At 41.7% G+C, this 22,500-nt stretch overlaps 2 protein-coding genes across 2 annotated transcripts in view; one reads left to right on the top strand and one right to left on the bottom strand.

Annotated features, from left to right (window-relative positions):
* LOC134460508 (partitioning defective 3 homolog B-like) overlaps positions 1 to 22,500 on the top strand; it is a 108,427-nt gene that overhangs the window by 75,998 nt on the left and 9,929 nt on the right. The gene's annotated exons all lie outside the window — the stretch shown is intronic.
* LOC134461057 (uncharacterized) lies at positions 10,606 to 13,972 on the bottom strand. The gene is made up of 8 exons (XM_063213797.1): positions 13,858 to 13,972; positions 13,617 to 13,753; positions 13,181 to 13,274; positions 12,918 to 13,029; positions 12,493 to 12,716; positions 12,230 to 12,398; positions 11,803 to 11,930; positions 10,606 to 10,981 (listed from the first exon to the last, which is right to left on the bottom strand). Exons 2-8 carry the CDS (start codon positions 13,751 to 13,753, stop codon positions 10,664 to 10,666), a joined length of 1,182 nt encoding a protein of 393 aa, XP_063069867.1. The 5' UTR covers positions 13,858 to 13,972; the 3' UTR covers positions 10,606 to 10,663.

The raw sequence follows: 22,500 nt of genomic DNA, 5'->3' as shown, positions 1-22,500 counted from the left end.
TCCACTCTACTCTTTTCTCTCTCTTATCCTCTCTCTCTCACCCCACTCTGCTCCCCCTCTGTCTCATCCACTATTCACTCTCTCTTTCTTCTGTGTCGTTCTCTCTTTCTTTTCCCTCTCTGCTCTCTCTTTCTCTCTCTGTGTCACCCTCTTCCGCCTTCCCTCTATTCCCCTTCTCCCTCTTTTTCCTCTGTTCTGCTCTTCTCTCTGTCTTTCTTTCGGATTTCAGGTATTCTTCTCTGCGTCCCTCCCCCTTCTCTCTTTCCCTCATATTCACTTCATCGTCTTCCCTATACTCAAATCCAATATCTTTCCATCGTCTCCCTCTTCTTCCAACTCCTGCCTGTTCTTCCATCCTTTTCATCCCCTGATCCATCTTTCCTGTCTCGGTCTGCCACTCCACTCATCTCTTCTTTTCTTTGTTTTGTTGCCATTTCCTCTTTATATCTCTCATTTCCCCTTCTGTCCCCTTTTTCTTTTGATGTCAAGCAAGCTGTATTGTGTGTGATTGTTTGTTTGTTTTTCTTTTGTCTTTCTTTCTATCTTCTCCAATGCCTGACACACACACACACACACACACACACACACACACACACACACACACACACACACACACACACACACACACACACACACAAACACATTTGTTATACATTTCTATGAATCATCAGCCCTTTCAGTTTACAGATGTCTCACTTTTCTATCACATTGGCATTATCATAGAGTAACTCTTAACTTTAGTATTGTGTTTGGGTCCAAAGTGACCCATTTTCAACTAGGCCTACTTTCTCCTATTTTGCCCTGGAATGAGGCTTTATCTAATCCTTAGAAACAACCATTTCAGCACAGCAGTATTTTTTTTTACCATTTTAGTTCATTTACAAAATGGTCTCAAAAAAGAAATGTTAAATGTGTGGTGTTACGGCTAAAATTTGACAGTCTGACATTTAGAAGACAAATTTAGCTGTTGTATGCCTTTTCCGTATGCATCAATGCAGAGTATGGCTGCTAATAACACAGAAGTTAGTTGTTTGTATTCATACTGTATACTTTAGAAATTTCAAATGCAGTGACTTGGCAAAGTAAAGGATTTCCACACAGTGGTGTATTACTTCGGTCTTTTATTCATTCAACATCATATGAAGGGTTTATTTGCAAAACGGTGTATCTCCATTTTGGAAAATTTTGGGAAATTGACATTTTTGTACCGGGCAGTAACCATCATGTTCATTCACATTTTTTTTTCATCAGAGTATTTCCTGAGCTAATTGAAGGCAAATGACACATGTTTTGAAAATGTATTACGTATTAATATGAACTTAGGGTCAAAAAAGTGGTAAAAATGAGTGGAAACTGATACCCACATGCAGCATATCTGCCGTCATTCTGCCTAAGAGCTTCAACCAGTTAGCAAAATAATTTTTCATGAACGCATGGAACCCTAGGTACAATACCTGATTAACAATAATCAATCAGATACATGAAATAGTAAAATTATGAGGTAGTTTTGTACACAATTACCGAACATACTTATTTTCTTTGCAAAGCGATATAAGCGACGCACCACGGCAGTTTTGGCCGCGCGTCCCCAGCTGTCGGTCCGATATTTCGGCATGGTAGTAGACCCATCATCGGAGTCGAGGACACAACTTCAACACTCGCCGTTTTCGCGGGTTTCTCGCCTGTTTAAACCCATCTCTTGGACCAATCGTGGTAGGCTATTCTCAATACAGTCTGTGGTGCTCTCTCTCTCTCTCTCCGTTTAACATCAGCCACTGGTTTCACCGCGGCTCCACCCCAAACGCCTCCGATGTTGGTACTCACGTTTGCAGGTCTACAGCTGTTGAACTCCGCTGCCTCGTGCGTGATGGTACTTGCTTATGGAGCTCATAAAAGACGAAGTTTGCAGTTGAATTTGAATAGATACTTTGTCGTCGTGTGCTGTGAGCACAATTTCAGTTATTTTTCCGGTCAGATCCTCTTTGTTTATTGCTGTCAGCTGACTGATGGTAAGTTAGGACAGTATAGCGCAGTTTCCCCACGCTTCTCATGTCGTCCGAGATTCAAATAGAATGCAACGTCGTTTTGCAAAGAAAGTGTTATGGCGAATACACCGTTTTGCAAATAAAGTGTTCTGACAGATACACCGTTTTGCAACTAAAGTCATTTTAGATAGCTTTAAAAAGTATGTTGTCAAAATATTTGAATGCCAATAATTTGCACATAGATGAAATGACGTCTGAACAGTCGTTTCCAATAATAAAATGCAAAAGTCAAAAATTGTCGTTTACACCGTTTTGCAAATAGACCCTTCATATACAGTAGTACATCATGTACCTATTATAATGTATTAGTACACCATGATGAAGTGTCTGTTCCATTCACAGAGAAAAGAGTAGGAAGCCACTAAAGGTGCAGTAATTATGAAGAGCATCATCATAGAGCCTGTAGTAACCTCCTGGAATTTTCAGGTTTACTTCATCTCCCACCTCCAGCTGCAGAGTCAGACCACTGGACAAATAGGAAGGCCCATCAGTGCCTTCATCATGAAGCCACATGAGCCTCTGTCCATTCTTATACACCCAGATATGCATCCATCCGGTAGAGTTATGCTTATCCATAACAGTGAACCTGAAGTAGTAGACCCCCTTGACTGGAACTGTGAAGAAGCCTGACCCACTGCTGTAGGCCTTGCCAACATTGGTGAAGACTTTACTGAAGACCAAGTTCAAGTCAGTATTTCCAGTTATGTATCCTGAAATGCCCAGACCTGCTGAGAATGCTACCTTGGATTTCTCTTCCCTATCCTCCAGATTCTCAACACCATTCTCAGTGGCTGTCAGTCTCGTCTTCAGTGCTATTAGCTCAGCCTCTTGTACTGCACTGTCCCTCCTCAGCTCCTCGACTTCAGTTGTTGTGGCTTCATGTTCCTTGGTGAGGTTCATCACTTCACTCTTCACGGTGGTCAGGTCTGTGTGTTGTGCAGCAGTGTCTTCCTTCACATGCTCCATGTCAGTCTCAGTGGCTGCCAGTCTCTCAGCAACTGACCTCAGATCAGCTGACAGTGTAGCAGTTTGTTTCTTCAGGTCTAACACTTCAGCTTCACTATCAGACAGCCTGGTCCTCAGTACTGGCAACTCCTTCAGCTCTGTCTGTTGTGCTGCTGTCACCCTTTCCAGAGCACCCACTTTCATCTCGCTGGCCACCAGTCGTTCTTTCACTGCTGCATTTTCAGCCTTCATTACTTTGAGCTCATCTTGAGTTGATTTAAGTACCACCCTCAACTCCGCAGTGTTAGTGTCTTGCCTCTGCACCATGTCTCTAAGGTCCTTCAGCTCGGCATAAGCTCCACCAAAGTAAAAGCCCCAGTACTTTGGTTCTCTGCCTGGACTTCAGTCAGGGTGCTCTGAGTCTGAACTCCACACATGGAGAGCAGCAGCACCAGCAGTGAGATGGAAGCCCTCATCTACGAAGGAAAATAATGAGATGGAATTAGCTCTTCACATCACCTATAGACATACAGATACAGTATACAGTTAATAGCAATGAAGCATGAATTAAATGTGTAAAATTCAGTCACAATAGTTTGAAAAATAACATTTTGTTTGTGCTGTGCCCTAGGGGCAGACTCTGCAGCCTACTTTCTTCGAAATGCCCAAAAGTACTTATTTGTAATACAATAAAACACTATAATACACTATTTTGTCATAGACCACCTGCCATATAATATCATGCTGACAAACTGAACTCAAACACACAAATTAAATTGCTAACTGGGAATGTACCTTGTTATAGCTAGCAGTAATAACCATCACAGAAATAGGCGCAGCAATAGTATCTGTGACTGAGTCTTTGATCACCGTCTTTTATACCTTAGCAATTATGTAAGGACTTTTGAGGTGACCAGGTCCAGCGACACAGTATCAGAGATAATACATCTCATGTGTTTTTTCCAGCACTTGTCTGTGTATTCAGTTATCAGTGTCGTGGGAAAGTACAAACCTGTTATTCCTTATGATGAACTCATTTAACCCCTTTATGTCTGCCTGTAGTTTCTCATCTCAACTGTATTGCTGCAGCATTCAGAGTATTTTGTGTAACATTTTAGAACTTATTTAAATTATGTTATTATTCATTTCAATTACTTAGTGTTGGTTAAAGTGTACCTCCGGGATTTTGGACACCAGACCTCATTTCCGAGTCAGCCAGGGTGTAAACAATGTGTCCAGAACGTTTTTTTCACATTCCATGCAGTCCTTGTGAATTCTCATATCCATGTTGCTAAGCTAGCGCAAGTGAACGGATATGGTAGTAGCCTGCCCCCAAAAATAGTCTTATCCGGTTGCAACAACATTCAAAACAACCCCATTATTATGCCTGACTGCAAGTGTAAATACTTGTCTTGATAGAATGAAGTTTGAAATTAAACCAACATTGCAATCATGTTTGATCACCATCAGCAATTTGTGTTCCGGTTTGAAAGCTTGACAGCCGCGGAGTGATATTCCTAGTACAAATCCTAGCTTCGTTTGACACATCCATAACTTTTCCATAGAGCGAACTCCAACATCTTTGAAGTTTGTAAAACTGAACGGTTTTCCCCTCTCCCTGACCTCGCTCGCAAACATCAAGAGTAATGCTTTCTGTCCGACTTTGTAAACCTTTCGTAACATTGAAACATATGCCATAACAATGTTTGGTTGTTACTAGATGACCCGTGTGTCTACACAGCATGTTGGCGAACAGAACGCACACTCTTCTCCCTTTTATCCTCCCATTCCATCTCGTCTCAAAAAAACATTCCATGTAGGCCTAATAATAACTAGAGCTACGAGTGACATATTTCACAATGTCAAGCCAGATCACATAGCGTTGCGTAACTTATGAATCCATAGGAATACGGCAAGTCATGTCTAATGCCATTTGTCACAGCAATTACACAAAATAACAGTAAAGCATTACAACATGCCAATCCAAAAGGGTAACTTCTAGCCCAAGTTTTGGCTAACGTAGGCGAAGCCATTATACCACTGGGCTACCATCATAGAAGCAGAAAGCATAGCAAACCTGTTCTTCGGAGACTGTTGGTGCGCGCCACAAAATGTAGATCTGGGAATGCGGTTGGCACCGCGGACACTTTTAGAGTTTTCCGTGTAGGTATTAGACTTCGAGAAGGACTTTGTGAAGTCGTCGGGACTGAAATGGTCACTGCAAAGCACCGGGGTAGCTTACGGAGCGTCTCCATCGGTGTGTTGATGTAGCCCTGCAGCCAGGAGCCAGAGTTTGGTTCTTTCAACATCTTTCACGGAAACCAATGGAAACTTGCCGATACCCATCTGTGGGCTATATTATTGCAGTTGGTATATACACACTGATGTACCATGGTGCGATGTCGTTGGGTTTTAATCCACTATTCGATCCGAAAGCAGTTGTAGAACTAGCCTTGATTTGCAATGTCTCTTGCGGGTCCCTGCAGTGGGTGGGTGGGCTACATCACAACTGAAGAGAGCAAAGTAAAATTCCGCCGACCCCGAGAAAATAGTCTCTCAACATGGCAAAATCCACGCAGTGCAAGGTTGGTTTAATTTCAAACTTCATTCTACTAAGACAAACATTTACACTTGCAGTATGGTATAATAACGGTTTTGTTTTGAATGTTGTTTAAACGGGATAAGACTATTTTTGGGGGCAGTCTACTACCATATCCGTTCACTTGCGCTAGCTTAGCAACATGGATATGAGAATTCACAAGGACTGCATGGAATGTGAAAAAAACGTTCTGGACACATTGTTTACACCCTGGCTGACTCGGAAATGAGGTCTGGTGTCCAAAATCCCGGAGGTACACTTTAAGGTTTAAGCATGACATTTGTGTGTGCGTGCGTGCGTGCATGCGTTTTGGGTTGACTGCATAAGACAGTTTTGGTATTCTAGCTTTCTTCAGCAACAACACCTTTCGCACAGACAGCTGTGTATGTCCACTTATTATTATTATTATTATTATTAGTAGTAGTAGTAGTAGTAGTAGTAGTAGTGGTGGTATTATTATTATTATTATTATAATGTTATTATTATTATCATTGACTTTCAAACATGTGTATGCATGTGTATTCAAACATGTGTATGCAGTTGTGAAGTGGGGATTTTAAAGTCGGGGTACGCGATTTGGGAAGTAATCAATTAATCAGGAAATTTATCATGTCAACCCCCCAGTCTAGTGGTAGTAGCAAACGTAGTAATAGTAATAGTAGTAGAGTAGTAATATTGATTATAAATCATGAGCAAATTTTTAATGTTATAATAAAACAACAAGATTTTGGTTAATTAGATGCTTTATTTCACCATTCATTTCATTTTACAGCAAACTATTAATATTAAAAGTGAATGGTGAGTTGTGTTGGTGATTTCCTTGCATTCAGAGGGGGAAGAGCAGGAAGCCACTAAATGTGCTGTGATTACGACTGTCATCATAGAGCCTCCTCCCTGCTGGGATTCCCATGTTAACCTCATCCCCCTCCTCCAGCTGCAGTGCCAGACCACCGGACAGAAAGCTTTCATATCCATCAGTGTCGTAATCATTTAGACACATGAGCTGCTGTCCATTCTTATACACTCTGACAGACATCCATTGGGATTTCAGGTGATCCATAACAGTGAATCTGAAGTAGTAGACTCCCCTGACTGGAGCTGTGAAGAAACCGGTTGTGCTGCTCTAGGCCTGCCCGACATTGGTGATGATTCTACTACTAAGACCAAATTCAAGTCACTATCTCTTGACTCTATGTATCCTGAGACACCTAGAGCTGCTGAGAATGCCACCTTGGATTTCTCAGACATATCCTCCAGACTTTCCATCTTCTTCTCAGTGGCTGGAAGTCTGGTCTTCACTGTGGTCAGCTCAGCCTCTTGTGCCATATGTTCCACCTTCAGGTCTTCTATTTCAGTTTCACTAGCAGCCAGTCTTGTCCTCAGAGCAGCCAGCCCTTGCACATATGCTGCACCGTCCATCTTAAGGTCCTCTACATCAGTCTCACTAACAGACAGTCTAGCATCTTGTGAAGCGAGTCTGATCTCTTGTGCTGCATTTTCCTTGGTCAGGTTCATCACTTCACTTTTCATGGTGGTCAGGTCTGTGTGTTGTACAGCAGTGCCGTCCTTCATATACTCCATGTTAGTCTCAGTGGATGCCAGTCTCTTAGCAACTGACCTCAGATCAGCTGATAGTGCTGCAGTTTGTTTCTTCAGGTTTAACACTTCAGCTTCACTAGCAGCTTGCCTGGTCCTCAGTACTGCACAGGAAATTTGCCTGAGTAAAATTTACTCAAATTGAAGAAAATTTTACTCTGCCACAGATAGTATTTGGTCCCTATCTAAAAAGAGTAAAAAATACTCTTTTGAAAGAGTATTTTTTCTAGAGTAAATTCTCCTCCATTTAGAGTAAATATTTTACTCTGCGTGATGCGATTAGACTCAAATTAGAGTGTTTTGAAATTTACTCTTCATACGATATACTCAGTTCAGAGTTAACGTGACTCTATTATGAGTCATTTTAATTTACTCTGACATTTTTTTAACTCTATTGTGAGTTGTTTAATTTAACTCTGACTCTTTTTTTACTCTACATCAAGAGATGTTTAGGATCAATTAAAGAGTCAAAAACTAACTCTCTCCAGAGAAACCAATAAAAATCAACAAATTGTACTCCCATGTCTTAGTTTATTTTTGAGTTTCACATCATTACAAATTCCAAAAAAACTTGTAAAAAATAATAAAATAGTACATTAGTAATATACAATAGTAGCAAAATAGTAGTACAGTAAAATAACAAATAAATGAAAAAAAATCTCTTTCACAATGGACAAATATACATATATAAATAAAAAAAACAGTGCAATTACATAAAATAAAGACAAACATTTGAAATAGAGAGAGAGAGAGAGAGAGAGAGAGAGAGAGAGAGAGAGAGAGAGAGAAGGTGTGTGTGTGTGCGTGTGCGTGAGAGAGAGAGAGAGAGAGAGAGAGAGAGAGAGAGAGAGAGAGAGAGAGAGAAGGTGTGTGTGTGTGTGTGTGCGTGCGCGCGCATGAGAGAGAGAGAGAGAGAGAGAAGGTGTGTGTGTGTGTGAGAGTGTGTGTGTGTGTGTGTGTGTGCGCGTGTGCGTGTGTGAGAGAGAGAGAGAGAGAGAGAGAGAGAGAGAGAGAGAGAGAGAGAGAGAGAGATGAAATCAGGATTACATAAAACAACGAGGTACAATAAACAAATCGTCATCAGTACCATATGATGTCAGTACATCAAAATTCCTGTACATTAGAGTCTTAATGTCTAACACAAAAGGGTCTCCAGTGGTATGTGAAACCTTGTATGCATGGGTATGTTCATCTAAACAACGTGTTTTAAGAGCATCTGTCATCAAGATAACCTGCTCATCTTTGATGAGAACATTCTTGATTACATGGAAAACCGGCATGTCATTATCAGTTCTCACACAAACAGCCAACTCTGGTCTGAACATTCTTCCATTGACCTTGGCCCATTTAACTTTCAGAACCCTGGCCCTAACTGGTACTTCAAGTTTTTCTGCCACCTTACCACCAAACTTCATTTCATTCAAGGATACCATTTTTCCAGGACCCATTTTCAACTCGTTTGGATCAAATGTTTGTCACAAGTAAGCCATCTGGCACTGGTGTTTTTTGGCTAAAGTTTTAGTGATGATTTTAAAACTTTTCAGCTGTTTTTTTAAAAACATTGTGTTTGGCCTCGCATCTCATGCACCATGTATGTAACATGGGCCCAATTTTACGTATACACATGGGATAATGCACCATGAGATGATGCTTAGGTAACAACCTTTTGTTAGGATATAAGTCCTTGAACAAACCATGGTGCTCTGAAATCAGGTGCTTCAAATATATGGTGATGCCTTGGGATATAACTGAAGAAAAAGCAATGTTGACAATCTGAAGCAACAAAATAAAAAGGTACCAGTGCTGATCATTGGGATTCACAAGATCTCCAAACATAATTGGAAAGTGACGCAAAAGACACCAGCTCTGACTGGCGTTTAAACCCAAGTCATTGGCATCAGAGATTCTTAGCCCAGGAGGTTTGTTTTTTTTTTTTTGCTCTGTGAAACCATAGTTGAAACTTTGAATTCTTCGTTGTACTTCTGCTAATGTGGTGTAATTATGAATGAGATGCTCAATGAGCAATTTCATCTCATACTGTGCAACGCCCTCTAATATGTCGTGCATAATATCAACCGAGAAGTTTGCACTGGTGTGAAAATATTGCAAAGAATTCAAAGGGCAAGACCTTTTAACTCCCATCACATAAGGTAGCGTGGGGTTGGTCTGCATTTTCTGGCAATGTTCAACATGAAGCTGTTTAGTTCGAAATGCTATTTTGGGATCATCTTCACTGAATACTGTCTGAAAGTCCTCCTTTTCCAGTAAGCAAAAACGGCAACAGTACCTAGCACTAAACGATTCCACAAACCCAAATAAAGAATGAAGACCTAGGTTATCACCAGTCACTTGGATAATGGTCCCATAGATGGGATGATCAAATTGAGGAAGCTGAATTCCCTGTGTTTCAAGTGTTGAGATATCCTTCACAAGGGGAGCTAGTATCTTATCAAACCCGTATGTTTTGATATCTTGGGCATGAAATAACGAAACCAAATGAATATTCAGTAAACTCGAGTTGTACTTGGGCGACACATTTCTCAGGGTAAAATAGATGGCACCAAGTTTGTGAATTCCCCGCTTACTTCCAATTGGATTGGCACATTCCATTTCATCAAAGAATAATTGCAACTGTACAGTGTGCACTTGTTTGGAGAAGAGATCATGTTCCTTAAAGAATTCTCCATCTTGTATGTCATACAGCAAGTTTTCCATTTGTTTGGGGTCTCTAGCCATCATATCATTTATAGCAGGATGCTGGTAAATAGACTTCACCGTCTCGAGAATTGGTATGTACATGAATTTATCCTTGACAATGGTTTGGCCATAGCCTCCACTTGTTCTGATAAAACGTGTAGCAAATCGTGTCCCTAGAACATATTCAACTGGATCAATGTTTCCCCATTTCTCAGAAAAGTATTTCATTCTCTTACTCTCAGTGTTTAAAGGAAGGAAAGGATCCAATGCATTCTCAAAACACTGATCAATTTTAGACTCAACCACACTTTTCATTGGCTCTTGTAAGTCAAGGCTATTTTTCAACTGCACTTGTTTTAGACGGTCAAGGTCTCCAATTACTTCTTGTACAGTACTCACAGTTAAATCAATAGTAGTAACTGGATTGCCAACACGCTTAAGTTCTGCTACAATATTTGCGCAATTTTTGGCTATGTGCCTTTCTAGTAGTACAGACTCAGAAGGTGAACTCTGATCTGGCAAGTCTGTCTCCTCGGATGAAATGAAGTTTGTGAAGGTGGAACATTCCCCATCATCAACATTCAAGTTGTCATTTGTACAACACTTACTGAGATGCTTTCGCAAACCTGAAAAACTATGATATATACATGGGAACAGCCTCTATGGCCACATTTTAACTTTAGGCTTTTGCCCGAACAAAGACCATGAACAAGTTTAAAGTGCCGTATGAGGCTATTAGCATCAGCATGACTCTTCTGACAAATGAAACAAATCATTCTGTCTACTGCAGCATTCGTGCTCTAAGCTCAGCTACTCTTGGATTGACTTTGGTAATTTCAACATCTATGTCATAGATGGTTGTTTGCAAGAAAGTGAACACATTTGTGAGCTCATGGCAGTAAGTGGTACCGAAAACATAATGAGCTTTAAAAAGCTCATCGAATGCAGCCAGTGAATTGGAGGACTTGCATGGCAAGGCCTGTTTGTCAACAACAATGAAGTAAGATTGGATAATACTTTTCTTTGGTCCAACTGCAAGTAGATATGGCTGGACACTCTGTGTGATGCCCTCCAAATGGCCCTGAATGCTGGCACCAGTCTGTGAAAGGAAACACACAAGAGACCTAATGTCAAGAGACAACCTGTATAAAGAGGTTTTACACATTACAAACTAGCTATCATCATTGTATGTGACAAAATAACTATGGCTTTGGTGAAAGTTGGAAAATGAAAGGTATTATACAAATCAAGTTAGAATTACTACATTCATTAATCCTTTTTCACACAAAGTAAAGACAAGAAGGTACCTTCAGAACGGCTTTGAGAAATATAATTGTACTACATGTATATATTAAAGAAACATGTATGTTTTTAATACAGTTTTGCTATTCCTTCATCTATGTCTTGTCAAAAGAATAACAATACATTTTGGAGCAGTTTCAATCTAACCATCAGCTTTTATTTGGAATGGGCAGTGTGCATATTTTGTACGCTATTTCCAAGGTCCATGCTGCCCATTCACAAAGGGTACCTTTTTCATGTATACTTACCACCACCATCACTTTTCATGCATGAACTGTCTGCCCTTTTGAATTTCTAGAAACAGATATTTTAGCTGCACATTAAGCAGCACAGTTGCAATGAGCAGCTTAGTTGCAATACCAACTCTCGCACACAATCCTACACAGTTCACCTTTTAAGGACCAGTGGTTCTAAACCTTTTTTATAACAAATGCCCCCTTGACCTTATCATAAGCCTGCCACACCCCCTTGACCACATCATAAGCCTGCCGATGCGCCCTTTAGTATTAACAAATAAAATGTACCAATTGCAACTGAGATTTCCCCCTCCCCCAGCTGTCTCCTTCTCGACACCCTCCGAGGGCTACAAGGCAAAACTATTTTAGACTGAAAACTCACCTTGATGAATTTCACCACATGATCACAGGCTCGATGAGCGGAAATCTTTCCTGGCCTTTTGCGCCCTGGATTGGAGGGTGGTAGAAGGTGGACCAGCAACAGTATGGACGACATGTCACTGTCCCAACCTGGATTACACAAGACAGACAACATGCACATATAAAACGAATGAAGACCCCAGTTGTCTAAAATGCAATTAGGAAATAACAGTAACTGTGTGTGAACACCAAAAGTGACCTACGAGACATATGCGATGGAAGTCATTATTTCTTGTGTACATGCACATTAAGGAGGACAAGAATAAAAGTACCGGTAAAAGGATAGTGTGGAGTGGTGGACTTTATCCATTCACCACCAACACATTGACTTGGGTTATTTGTTTGGTAATATTTTTTGACAATTATTTTTCTGCTGTCATTACGGTTACCTTCTTCAACTTCAGTAGCAAGAGCATTCTGGATGAGGTCTTGGAGATCCGCAGTCTGTGTCAGGCCACGGCTCTGTGCAATGACTTTTGGTTTTATGTTGGTGGACCATTTCTCCATCAGCTTTGCAGAGGTTGAGTCACCAAAGAGAAGTGCAAAATCCTGCTCAATCTACAAAACAGACAGTGGAGAATTCAGTGATGTATAAAATGCAGCTGAAGTATCACTCTGGAATTCACATTTTTAAGAATACTTAAAGACTAACCAGGCCTGGTATGTCCATGAATCTTGGAAAAAAGGATAGGATATCAGTTGATTTGTCAGTGTCACGCAGAATCTTCTGGCGATAGACTAGGGTCAACCTCATCTTTTCCTTCACCACCGATTCATCAGCTGTGTGCTTCATCAGAGCAATTGCTTCCTGACACTGGCGTTCATCGCTCAACCAATTGCCTTCCTTGCAAGGATCTCTATCAACAGATGGCCCACCTGAAATAACAGAAAATATACATACAAAATGCACTTACTTATTATTTTCCCAGACATCAAAGTATTCTCAAAACTACAGACGGTGTTTGATTTAAACTACAAGTCCCTGCACTTGATGGCCATATTAGCTATGAGAGATAATCAAATATAACCATAAACTGTGTGCTATTATGTGTTTCAACAATAACTTAAATAAGTCACCTGCTTGTGAAGGTCGTGGACGTTTAACTCGTCCCTCTGATGCTTCTTTCTGCAGAGTTTTAATTCTCCAAGCCAAATAGCCACTTCCATCTTCTGCGTTGTAATAATGTTCCTATGACAAATATAACAAATAGACAAAGAGTTCTTACTGTATGTTTTACAAGAGCAAAATAGTTATAAATTCATTGATATTTACACTTCATTAACTCAGGGTTTATACAACCAAATTCTAAAAAAAAAGACTACAGAGGAAAGCTATTTACATAGCCAAGCTTGCTCCTTGGGTCAGCCAAATAGGGGAAGAGGGAGATGATACCCAGTGCGTAGTCTTCCTTCACATGCCGAGGCGGGCTTGTTCTACACACACACACACACACACACACACACACACACACACACACACACACACACACGATACATATTAGGAGCCATAGCATCATAACCAACCATTTATAATTACTGTACTGTCCTAATCATCAGGGCTCTAAATTAATACCTACCAGACAGCCAAATGCTGGTGAAATTTGGCAGTTTGGCTGACAGAACAGACCAACTTAAAGTCACTTTGACCCATTAGTGAGTGTACGTTCTTGGCTAGTGCAATTAACGGCTACCAGACATTTTACCTTTTGAAGAAAGTTAATTTAGGGCCCGGATAATCATCATCAACATTATTATTATTATTTCTTGAAAACCTACCCATGTTCATTTGTCATATGAGCAACCAATATCTTCACCAGGTCACGCCTTCTGCTATCTGACAGGTACTTTGTCCGAGCATATTCATTCATGATCTTGTCCCCTCCTGGGCTTCCTTTTAAGATGTCTTCAACCATCTATTAATGATTGATGTTAAATATAAAACAAATATGAGAAACCGACAAATGACTTTAAAATACACCTGTAGGCCTACATGCAAAACAAAATTGATGAATCTTACTTGGGCAAGACGACGTTCCTCTCCTTGTTTTAATTGTCTTGGGCTAGGGGTCAGTATCACAGTGTCATCAGATCCAGAACTAGCCTCAGCATCAGCAAGGGAGCCTGAGCTAACAGAATCTGTGACACACAATTTAAAAAAAAATCACAGTTGTCCTTCAATACAATACAACCTGTATTTATATAGCGCAATATATACATCTAAAGTTGTCTCAAACGCTTTCAAAATACACAAACACATGTCCACATTTACACATCAGCTCTGGAGGCTGCAGCACAGCACCTGTTGTCTGGGGTTCATGTGAGAAGGTGCATACATACACAAGCAGACACGCACACGCAGACACACGCACACACACACACTCTCTGTCTCTCTCTTTCCCACATTCACACACCAGCTGAATACTGCAGCTGGAGGGCAAGAATCAACAGGAAGTACAGACAATTGTGTTGGCGTAAACCAGGGGTGCCCAACCTTTTTTTAACTGAGATCTACTTTTGATGTTGATGGTCTGCCGTGATCTACCAAGTCAAATTTAAGGATGTCAGTATGAAAATTTAAGGTCACCATTTATTAATCACCATTATCATGAACAAAATGCTTTTAGTAGGCTACTATGGCTGTATCTTTTCAGAGTGTTTTTACAGTGTGTTGAATAGCCTATGTTTACAAAGCAGCACTGATAGTATGCAGAGATCATTTCAGTCCTACACAAGTCATAAACAACTGAAACAATTTCAAAATGATAAACATTTGGTATAAAAGGCATATGTAGGCACATAGGCCCTATTTCTAAAATATGATAAAGCATTATCATGCCATCAGTGGTCCAAATTAAAAAGGGCTCAGAAATCCACCATTTGTTATGGGTAAATAGTAGGCTAGTTAAGTTCACTTTACTATGAGAGAGAGAGAGAGAGAGAGAGAGAGAGAGAGAGAGAGAGAGAGAGAGAGAGAGAGAGAGAGAGAGAGAGAGAGAGAGAGGTCATTGGATTGGTTAACACCCCTGTCAAGAGTGACTTCTTCTATGAAGGTTTTTTTTTTCCAGCTCTCTGGGACAGTAGCACAGCAAAGGCTTTCTATTGTGAGTTTGGCCAATCGTTTTGTCCACAACTGGAGCTTGAAACAGCACAAATTGAAGTGAATTCCATACATGTCAACAACTAACATTTCCCTTACACGCGGCACGCGATGTTAGCGATGATACATGCGACCAGCGATTTGGACGAAGATCCTCGCATATCGCCGCGTCATAACGCATCGTTGCGCACATGTTCTGTTACTCACCCGATGTTACATGTGTGCACACATTAATCAACTGCAATACCCTTACGGTCACTTCCTAATGCTTTCCCCTCATTCAGTGTTACAGTGGGACTAATTATCTAACCAATACAGTACCAGCAGCTTGCTACATAGCCTACTTTTGAAAGACAGTATTTTCCCTGTCACATTACATGTCTCGCGATCGACTGCCACTCCCCTCGAGATCGACTGGTAGCTCGCGATCGACTGGTTGGGCACCCCTGGCGTAAAGTGTAAAACTAAGTTGCATTTACCTTCAGATGTTCCTTCCTCTGGGATATCAATTTCCAGGACATGAACATCTGGCTGCTTCATCAAGTATGCAAAAGCTTCCTGATCAACCTCGGTCCTTGACTCATCAAAGACTTTAATGTCCATTGTCGGAAGGTCAAATTTCCTGGCAACTTAAGAGGAGAAAGATTCAACGTTTTATTGTCATTGTCAAAAAAGGCAACGGAATTGTGTTTGGGGTAGGCTGCAATACTTTAGGTTTTCAAGTTTAAGTGCTCAAGAGTTTTTTTTAATTAAAAAAAAACAAAAAAAAAACAGGCCCAGATATGAAAGGCAGTAATGTAATAGCCTAATTTAGTCCTAATAAATAAGGCAGTAATGTAGTCATTTAGGCAGAAAGGCTTAATGTTTCTCAACAGTCCTGTAAATTCAAAGTTTACACATGATTTAAACATTACAAGTGTTTATTTCGGTTTTAAACCCTTACCACATTCCAAAAATGACTCGAATGTAAATGTTGTTGGAGAAAACACATATTTCTTCTGATCTTTATATTTCACTCTGACAACGGTGGTGTTTTCCATCCTGTTAGTGGAAAAAAAAAAACATGTTATAATCTTTTCGCTTTGAGCATCCTTCTGAACACAATGAACTATCGCCAGTGTAGGGTCTACGGTCGATCAGAACGGGCGCAACGCAAAGCTGAACAGCACCGGATATTTTTTTGGGACAGCACCACGTGTGCGTCACTCTACTCAGAGTCAAGTACATGTGACCGAAGTGGCCACGCAGCGACAGGTTGAAAAATAGTTCGTGCCTTCTGCAAAACTGCGACAGCCTTCACACACAACTTTTGGAATAATCGGTCAGACGGTCACATCAAATGGGACTGCAGGAATGTGATTTTTCATCCACTTTTCATCCATTTTTCATTACCACAACAAACCACTTTACTCTCACGAGAGCTACATACATGTGGTCTCCAAACACGGCAACACTAACCTTTTCGAGCTCACAACCAGTTATTTCACATCCAGGGCTTAATTCCACAATTTGACAGACTAGGTCGGACTGCATAAATTGCATTAATGCGAAGACTAGCCTACTGTGGTTTCCCTAACTTAGCCTTACCACAACAAACCACTTTTTACTCTAACGAGAGTTACATACATGTGGTTTCCAAACACGGCAACGCTAACAGTATCCAGCTCACAGCCAGTTGTTATTTCACACCCAGTGCTAATTCCACAACCTGCTAGAAACCACAGCTCTACCGTACAACTAGCCTACATTTAGTCACAATGACGAGCAGATCATTTTGGAGGCGCAGTGCCAACGGAAAGCTACCAATGTTAGCCGAACACTCGCTGCATTGCCTACGGTTTGTTGCGATGCATTTGTACGGTCCATTAAAGGCATAACTTGTTTGTTGTACGTTGTACCGGCAAATTAACCACAACACGACATAAACACTAAACAGTTTCACGTTCAACACAACTGACAGCTCAATAACATTACGGTTCAGTCTCATGTTTTAAAAGAAACAACACCCAATATTCCTAATGGGAAATGGAAAGGGTATGCTATGGGGTTTTGTAATAGCCTACATTTTAACGCATATAGATTATGAAAGATTATAAACACACTCACTTTCAAATCCAGCGAATTTCTCCCTCCAGAGAGCTGTTCCGTGACTTCAGCAGCAGTGGTGGTAGAAAATGCAATATGGCTGGAAAACGAAACTTAACTTTGCAAGAAGCTCCGCCTATTTCTCATTTACTCTGAAAATTTGCTCCTACTCTTACTCGAAATTTTACTCTATGAACTCGATTCAGAGATAAATATACTCGTTAAGAGGAAATTTGTTGTGACTCTGGGAAAATTACTCAGCTGTTTTTCCTGTGTGGCAACTCCTTCAGCTCTGTCTGTTGTGCTGCTGTCACCCTTTCCAGAGCCCCCACTTTCGTCTCGCTGGCCACCAGTCTTTCTTTCACTGCTGCATCATCAGCCTTCATGACTTTGAGCTCATCCTGAGTGGATTTAAGTACCACCCCCAGCTCCACCACCATGTCTCTAAGGTCTTTCAGCTCAACAGAGGCGTCCAGCTGGATAGCAGCAGCAGCCCCAGTGTCATGGCTTTCTGGCTGGACTTCAGTCTGGGTGCTCCTTGTCTGAGCATCCCAAGTGGAGAACAGCAGCACCAGCAGTGAGATGGCAGCCCTCATCTAGGAAATAAAATAACGAGATGTCATTAGCTCTTCATATCACCTGTACACATACAGATGAAGTATTAATAAACAACTGTTACAGTTAATGCCAATGAAACATCAGTTATCCATTATATGACCCATTTTCAGTTTTTAGCTTGAGAAAAATAGTATCAGTTATTATTCTTTCACACTGAGATTCACTGACTTTGGGTCATTTTCAGTGAAGAACATGAATCTGAAAAAAGTGACACCCCCCCCCTCCCCCTTATGTGGAGCTGCATGCATGCTGCTGGTGTTTGAGGGCTTTTATCATTGATTAAATCGTGAATTTAAACATGTATTGCTCTACGAATTGTGAGTATGTTACCATCTCTCATTGACCGTCATTGTTTTTCATTGTGTTGCTTTCCATGGTTACAATGACCCTAAACATACACCTAAGGCTAAAGTTGATTTTCTGAAGAGGTTAGAGTGATTAAGTGATTAAGTGTGTCACCTGATTTGCGTATTTGAAGTGTTTGAAGTGATTTAACTGCTCATTTTCACATTATGTTCGATAGGCGACAAAACTTTTGTCTTGTGGAAATCTGCCCCTACTGTGTTCATTAAATGGTCAATCTTCCTTTGGTGTATGAAATTTAATTTTGTATATAAAACTGTATCTGGGAGGGTTGTAGCTTTCATATGAGCGACTTCTGAAGCCAAGTGATTAATTGAAAGTCAGGTTATTAGCTGTTGTTCCAAACAGATGGATAGGCTACAAAACTTTTTACAATGGCAGTATTATTAGAAATTCACAGCAAATACATTAATTTGTCCGCAAAGTCTTTTCTGTCCGCAACCACCCTGCATTATCTCCACAAAACCCTAAGGGGTCCCAGCCCCCAGTTTGTGAACCACTGATGTACTCATTTCACCCCTTCATGTCTGACTTTAGTTTTGCATCTCAACTGTAATGTTGTGGGATTCAGAGTATTTTTTGGTAGTATTTTAATATGTGTTTAAATTGCTCAGTGTTGGTAAAGGTTATGCCCACAACTTGTGTGTGTGTGTGTGTGTGTGTGTGTGTGTGTGTGTGTGTGTGTGTGTGTGTGTGTGTGTGTGTGTGTGTGTGTGTGTGTGTGTGTGTGTGTGTGTGTGTGTGTGTGTGTGTGTGTGTGTGTGTGTGTGTGTGTGTGTGTGCATGTGTGTGTGCGTCTGTGCGTGCGTCTAATAGAAGGTAGTTCAAGTGTAACTGATGAAGTGCAAAATATGAGCCTCCTCAGTGGACCCCAACCCCCTCCCTCCTCCTTAACACCGATGAGCACAACAGCGTGACTTCATTAGGGTCTAGCTCATTTAACACTCTCACTTGCTCCTGCACACACTGCCATGCACAAGCATGCACACACACACAGACACACACAGACACACACAGACACACACAGACACACACACACACACACACACACACACACACACACACACACACACACACACACACACACACACACACACACACACACAGTATGTGCATGCATATGTGTAAACACACATTCAAACACAACTCTATCTCTCTCTCTCTCTTTCTCTCTCTCTCTCTCTCTCTCTCTCTCTCTCTCTCTCTCTCTCTCTCTCTCTCTCTCTCTCTCTCTCTCTCTCTATCTCTCTCTCTCTTTCTCTCTCTCTCTATCTCTCTATCTCCTTTCCCCAATTACCTTGTCAGCCAAGTCACAACAGGAGCTTGTTGGGTTAACAGATCAATCAGAGCAGCTGCTTAGATGACCAGCGCTGTCCCGGATCACTTATCTATGCTCAGCCACTCTGGCCTGTATTTAGGGCCCGAATCACTCATCTGCGCTTGACTTCTCTGACTTGTTTCCAAGCCCCAGATCACTAATCTGCGCTTGTCCATTCTGGCCTGCTTTCAGGGCCTGGATCAACCATCTGTGCTTGACCAATCTGGCCTGCTTTCAGGGCCCAGGTCACTAATCTGAGCTCCACTGCTTTGGCCTGCATTTAGGCCCATTAGCAGTACACATCGTTAGTATCTACAGGACAAAATAAATGACTAGAGGCTCTATGTAGACCTCCATGCAGGCCATGAAAGTGCCTACTGGGAAAGTCTACAGCACACAATTTATGAACACTTCACCTAAGCAGATTCTTTATTCTTATAGGGTACTGACCAAAATCATGTGTAGTTGAAAGGGTGGAATGTGAACCTGCAAGCCTCTTATTTAAAGACAAGCACTCATTGAGCCATGTACCGCCTCATAATGTGCAATGTTTAAGATGTTGCAATTGAGCTGTGTGAGGTGTGACTTAAGATTTTGGGATCGGAGTTAATATAGTGCATTGAGACAAAATTTGCATTGGGGTTTAAATGTAGCTTTGAGTTAAGATTTTGCATCGGCGTTAATATAGTGCATTGAGCCAAAATTTACCTTAGGGTTTAAATGTAGCTTTCGTATAGTGTATTGAGCCAAGAGTTTGCATTGCGGTTAAGATGGAGCTTTTTCATTGGTATTAAAATGGCACTTCAGCATTTCAGGGGCTTTTTCTCCTCGCATTGCTCAAGGCTCACACTGCTAAATTTAGATGAGAGTGTTACCAGGGACACAGAGAACACAATAAGATGAAAAATTAAATGAAATAAGATGGAATGTTTTTTTTGGTTATCTCCCAGAAAATTGCCGTCAGGTTTTTCGGAGGGATGTCTGCGGAAGGCAAAGGAGGTGATGAGGTGAGAGAGTAGCTCTGCTGTCTGGGTTCAGGCCCTGTGGATTCATGCCCTCCATAGTCTTACAATATACCCCAGCTCTGTCTGTGTCTATGTGTTTGTCTGTCTGTGTTTGTGTCTCTATTTGTCTCTGATTGTGTGTGCGTGTGCATGTGCATGTGGGAGTGTGTGTGCGCTCGAGTGCAAGTGCAAGTGCAAGGCTTGATTGCTAGCATGCCTCGGGTATGTGTGTGTGCGTGTTAGAGTTCACGTGTGTGTATCTATGTGTTCGAGACATAAGTGCTAGTGTGCATGAGCTAAGGTTCTTCCTCAGGATTTGGCAGCAGTACAACAATCTCTGGGCTCTACTTCAAAGCCCTAGCATCACCGACACAGCACCACTCGAACACCACATCACAACACACCACACCACACCACACCACAACACACCACACCACACCACAACACACCACACTCCTCAAATATTGCACTGCACATCACACCACTCACTTGAACACCACACCACACCACACCACACCACTCGAACACCACACCACTCGAACACCACACCACACCACACCACACCACACCACACCACACCACACCACACCACACCACACCACTCTCCTCACACATCGCACTGCGCAGCACTGCACAGCACAGCACACCGGCACCACTCAGCACTAAGGCCACCCAGGGCCGCTGACAGCTTTGACTTGGCCCAGGACAAAGTAATCTGATAGGGCCCCCCACCCAATACAGTCATTGTAATTATGGGTCCTCCATCTCAGTGGGCCCAGGACAGCTCACTCCTTCAACTGATGCATTTTTGTTACTTAGCTTGTAGCTTCGTGTACTTACACACATTTACACACAAGGCATTAATATAGTTTTAACAGAATACAGCTCTGCTCTTGCGAACTACTGGCATTGCGCTGCCACAAGAACAGAACAAGGAAGTAGCAAGATGACCAAACATAGTGCCTTTTTGTCTGCGTCCTCCGCGTCCATCCGACGGATAGTTAGAATTTTTTCGAGGTGCTCGACGACGGGCGCAGAGCCTCTGCGCGGGGGGCGTGGACTCGCACAGACAGAAGACGGACGGACGCAGAGGCTATGCGTCCGAATCATAAATCTAGCTTAAGCCGCCAGTCATACTAGCCCTCTAGACCTATCACCCCCCCCCCTATCTCTCTCTCTCTCTCTCTCCCTCCCTCCCTCTCTCCCTGGATGTAGTCATTTCTCTCTTCCATCTACAGACTCGAATCCATCCTCCAGCTTTGACATCCAGTCTTTGACTCACACTTTGAGTTGGGCTTTAGTACTTTCTCAAGACTTAAAACAGCAATCTGTGGTTACTGTGTCATTAATTTGAAAATGTCCCACTATTTTTGCCATCAGCATCTAATATACAAGATGAAAGGTCTCGCAGCTTTAATGAGCATTTCACACTTTTTCTTTGCTTTTTTTTAAAACTTTTTGCTTTTTGCATTTTGCATTTTTGCTGTTAATGGTTTTTTGGCTTCACCATCATTTCCTCCGAGATAATTAGAGCTCATAAATTAGTAGCCGCCAAACGAGTACGCTTCATATATATCTGGGTGTAATTATTATGCTTTGGGTAATGCCATGGGTAATAATGTGTAAATGAATTCCAGCCCCCCGCAGCCTAATGCCATCTCAAGCACGCACGCACGCACGCACACACACACACACACACACACAGACACACACCATCCAACCCCCCCACATGTCCCATGATCCTCTCTGTGGGTCATGTGACCCGAGGTCAGCATTTGATTGGTTGGCTGTGGTGTGGCAGAGTTAATCCAGCTTAAGCAGCGGTGCTGGTGTTGAGACAGGTGCATCCTGGGTAGCTGGCCATTCACTTGGCCTCTCGTGCTGTGGCACACACACACACACGCGCACACACACAGCCCCTTATCCTCACTGAGTATTTCGTTAACAATAGTGAAATATTATTTATAATAAGGCCTACAAAGAAAGCACCAAATACGACCGCAGGAGGCAATGCCACGTATGAAAGGTTTGAATGAGTTCAGCATAACGAACAGGTTTGTACTTTCCCAAAACACAGATAACTGAATACAAAAACACGTGGTGTCTGATACCGTGTTCCTGGACATGGACTCTACAGAAATCACAAGGTTAAAAATAGGGTGAGCACAAACTCAC

The sequence above is a fragment of the Engraulis encrasicolus genome, chromosome 13, assembly GCF_034702125.1.
Source record: "Engraulis encrasicolus isolate BLACKSEA-1 chromosome 13, IST_EnEncr_1.0, whole genome shotgun sequence".
NCBI lineage: Eukaryota > Metazoa > Chordata > Actinopteri > Clupeiformes > Engraulidae > Engraulis > Engraulis encrasicolus.
This window is presented reverse-complemented; position numbering and strand designations above follow the sequence as displayed.

Excerpts from the sequence above, each read along its gene's own strand:
- LOC134461057 (XM_063213797.1), bottom strand. The coding sequence starts at position 13,753 with ATGGTTGAAGACATCTTAAAAGGAAGCCCAGGAGGGGACAAGATCATG. Across the intron at positions 13,030-13,180 it reads CAAGGAGCAAGCTTGGCTAT|GAACATTATTACAACGCAGA; the intron begins GTAAATAGCTTT and ends TATTTGTCATAG. Across the intron at positions 10,982-11,802 it reads ATGTGGTGAAATTCATCAAG|ACTGGTGCCAGCATTCAGGG; the intron begins GTGAGTTTTCAG and ends TTCCTTTCACAG.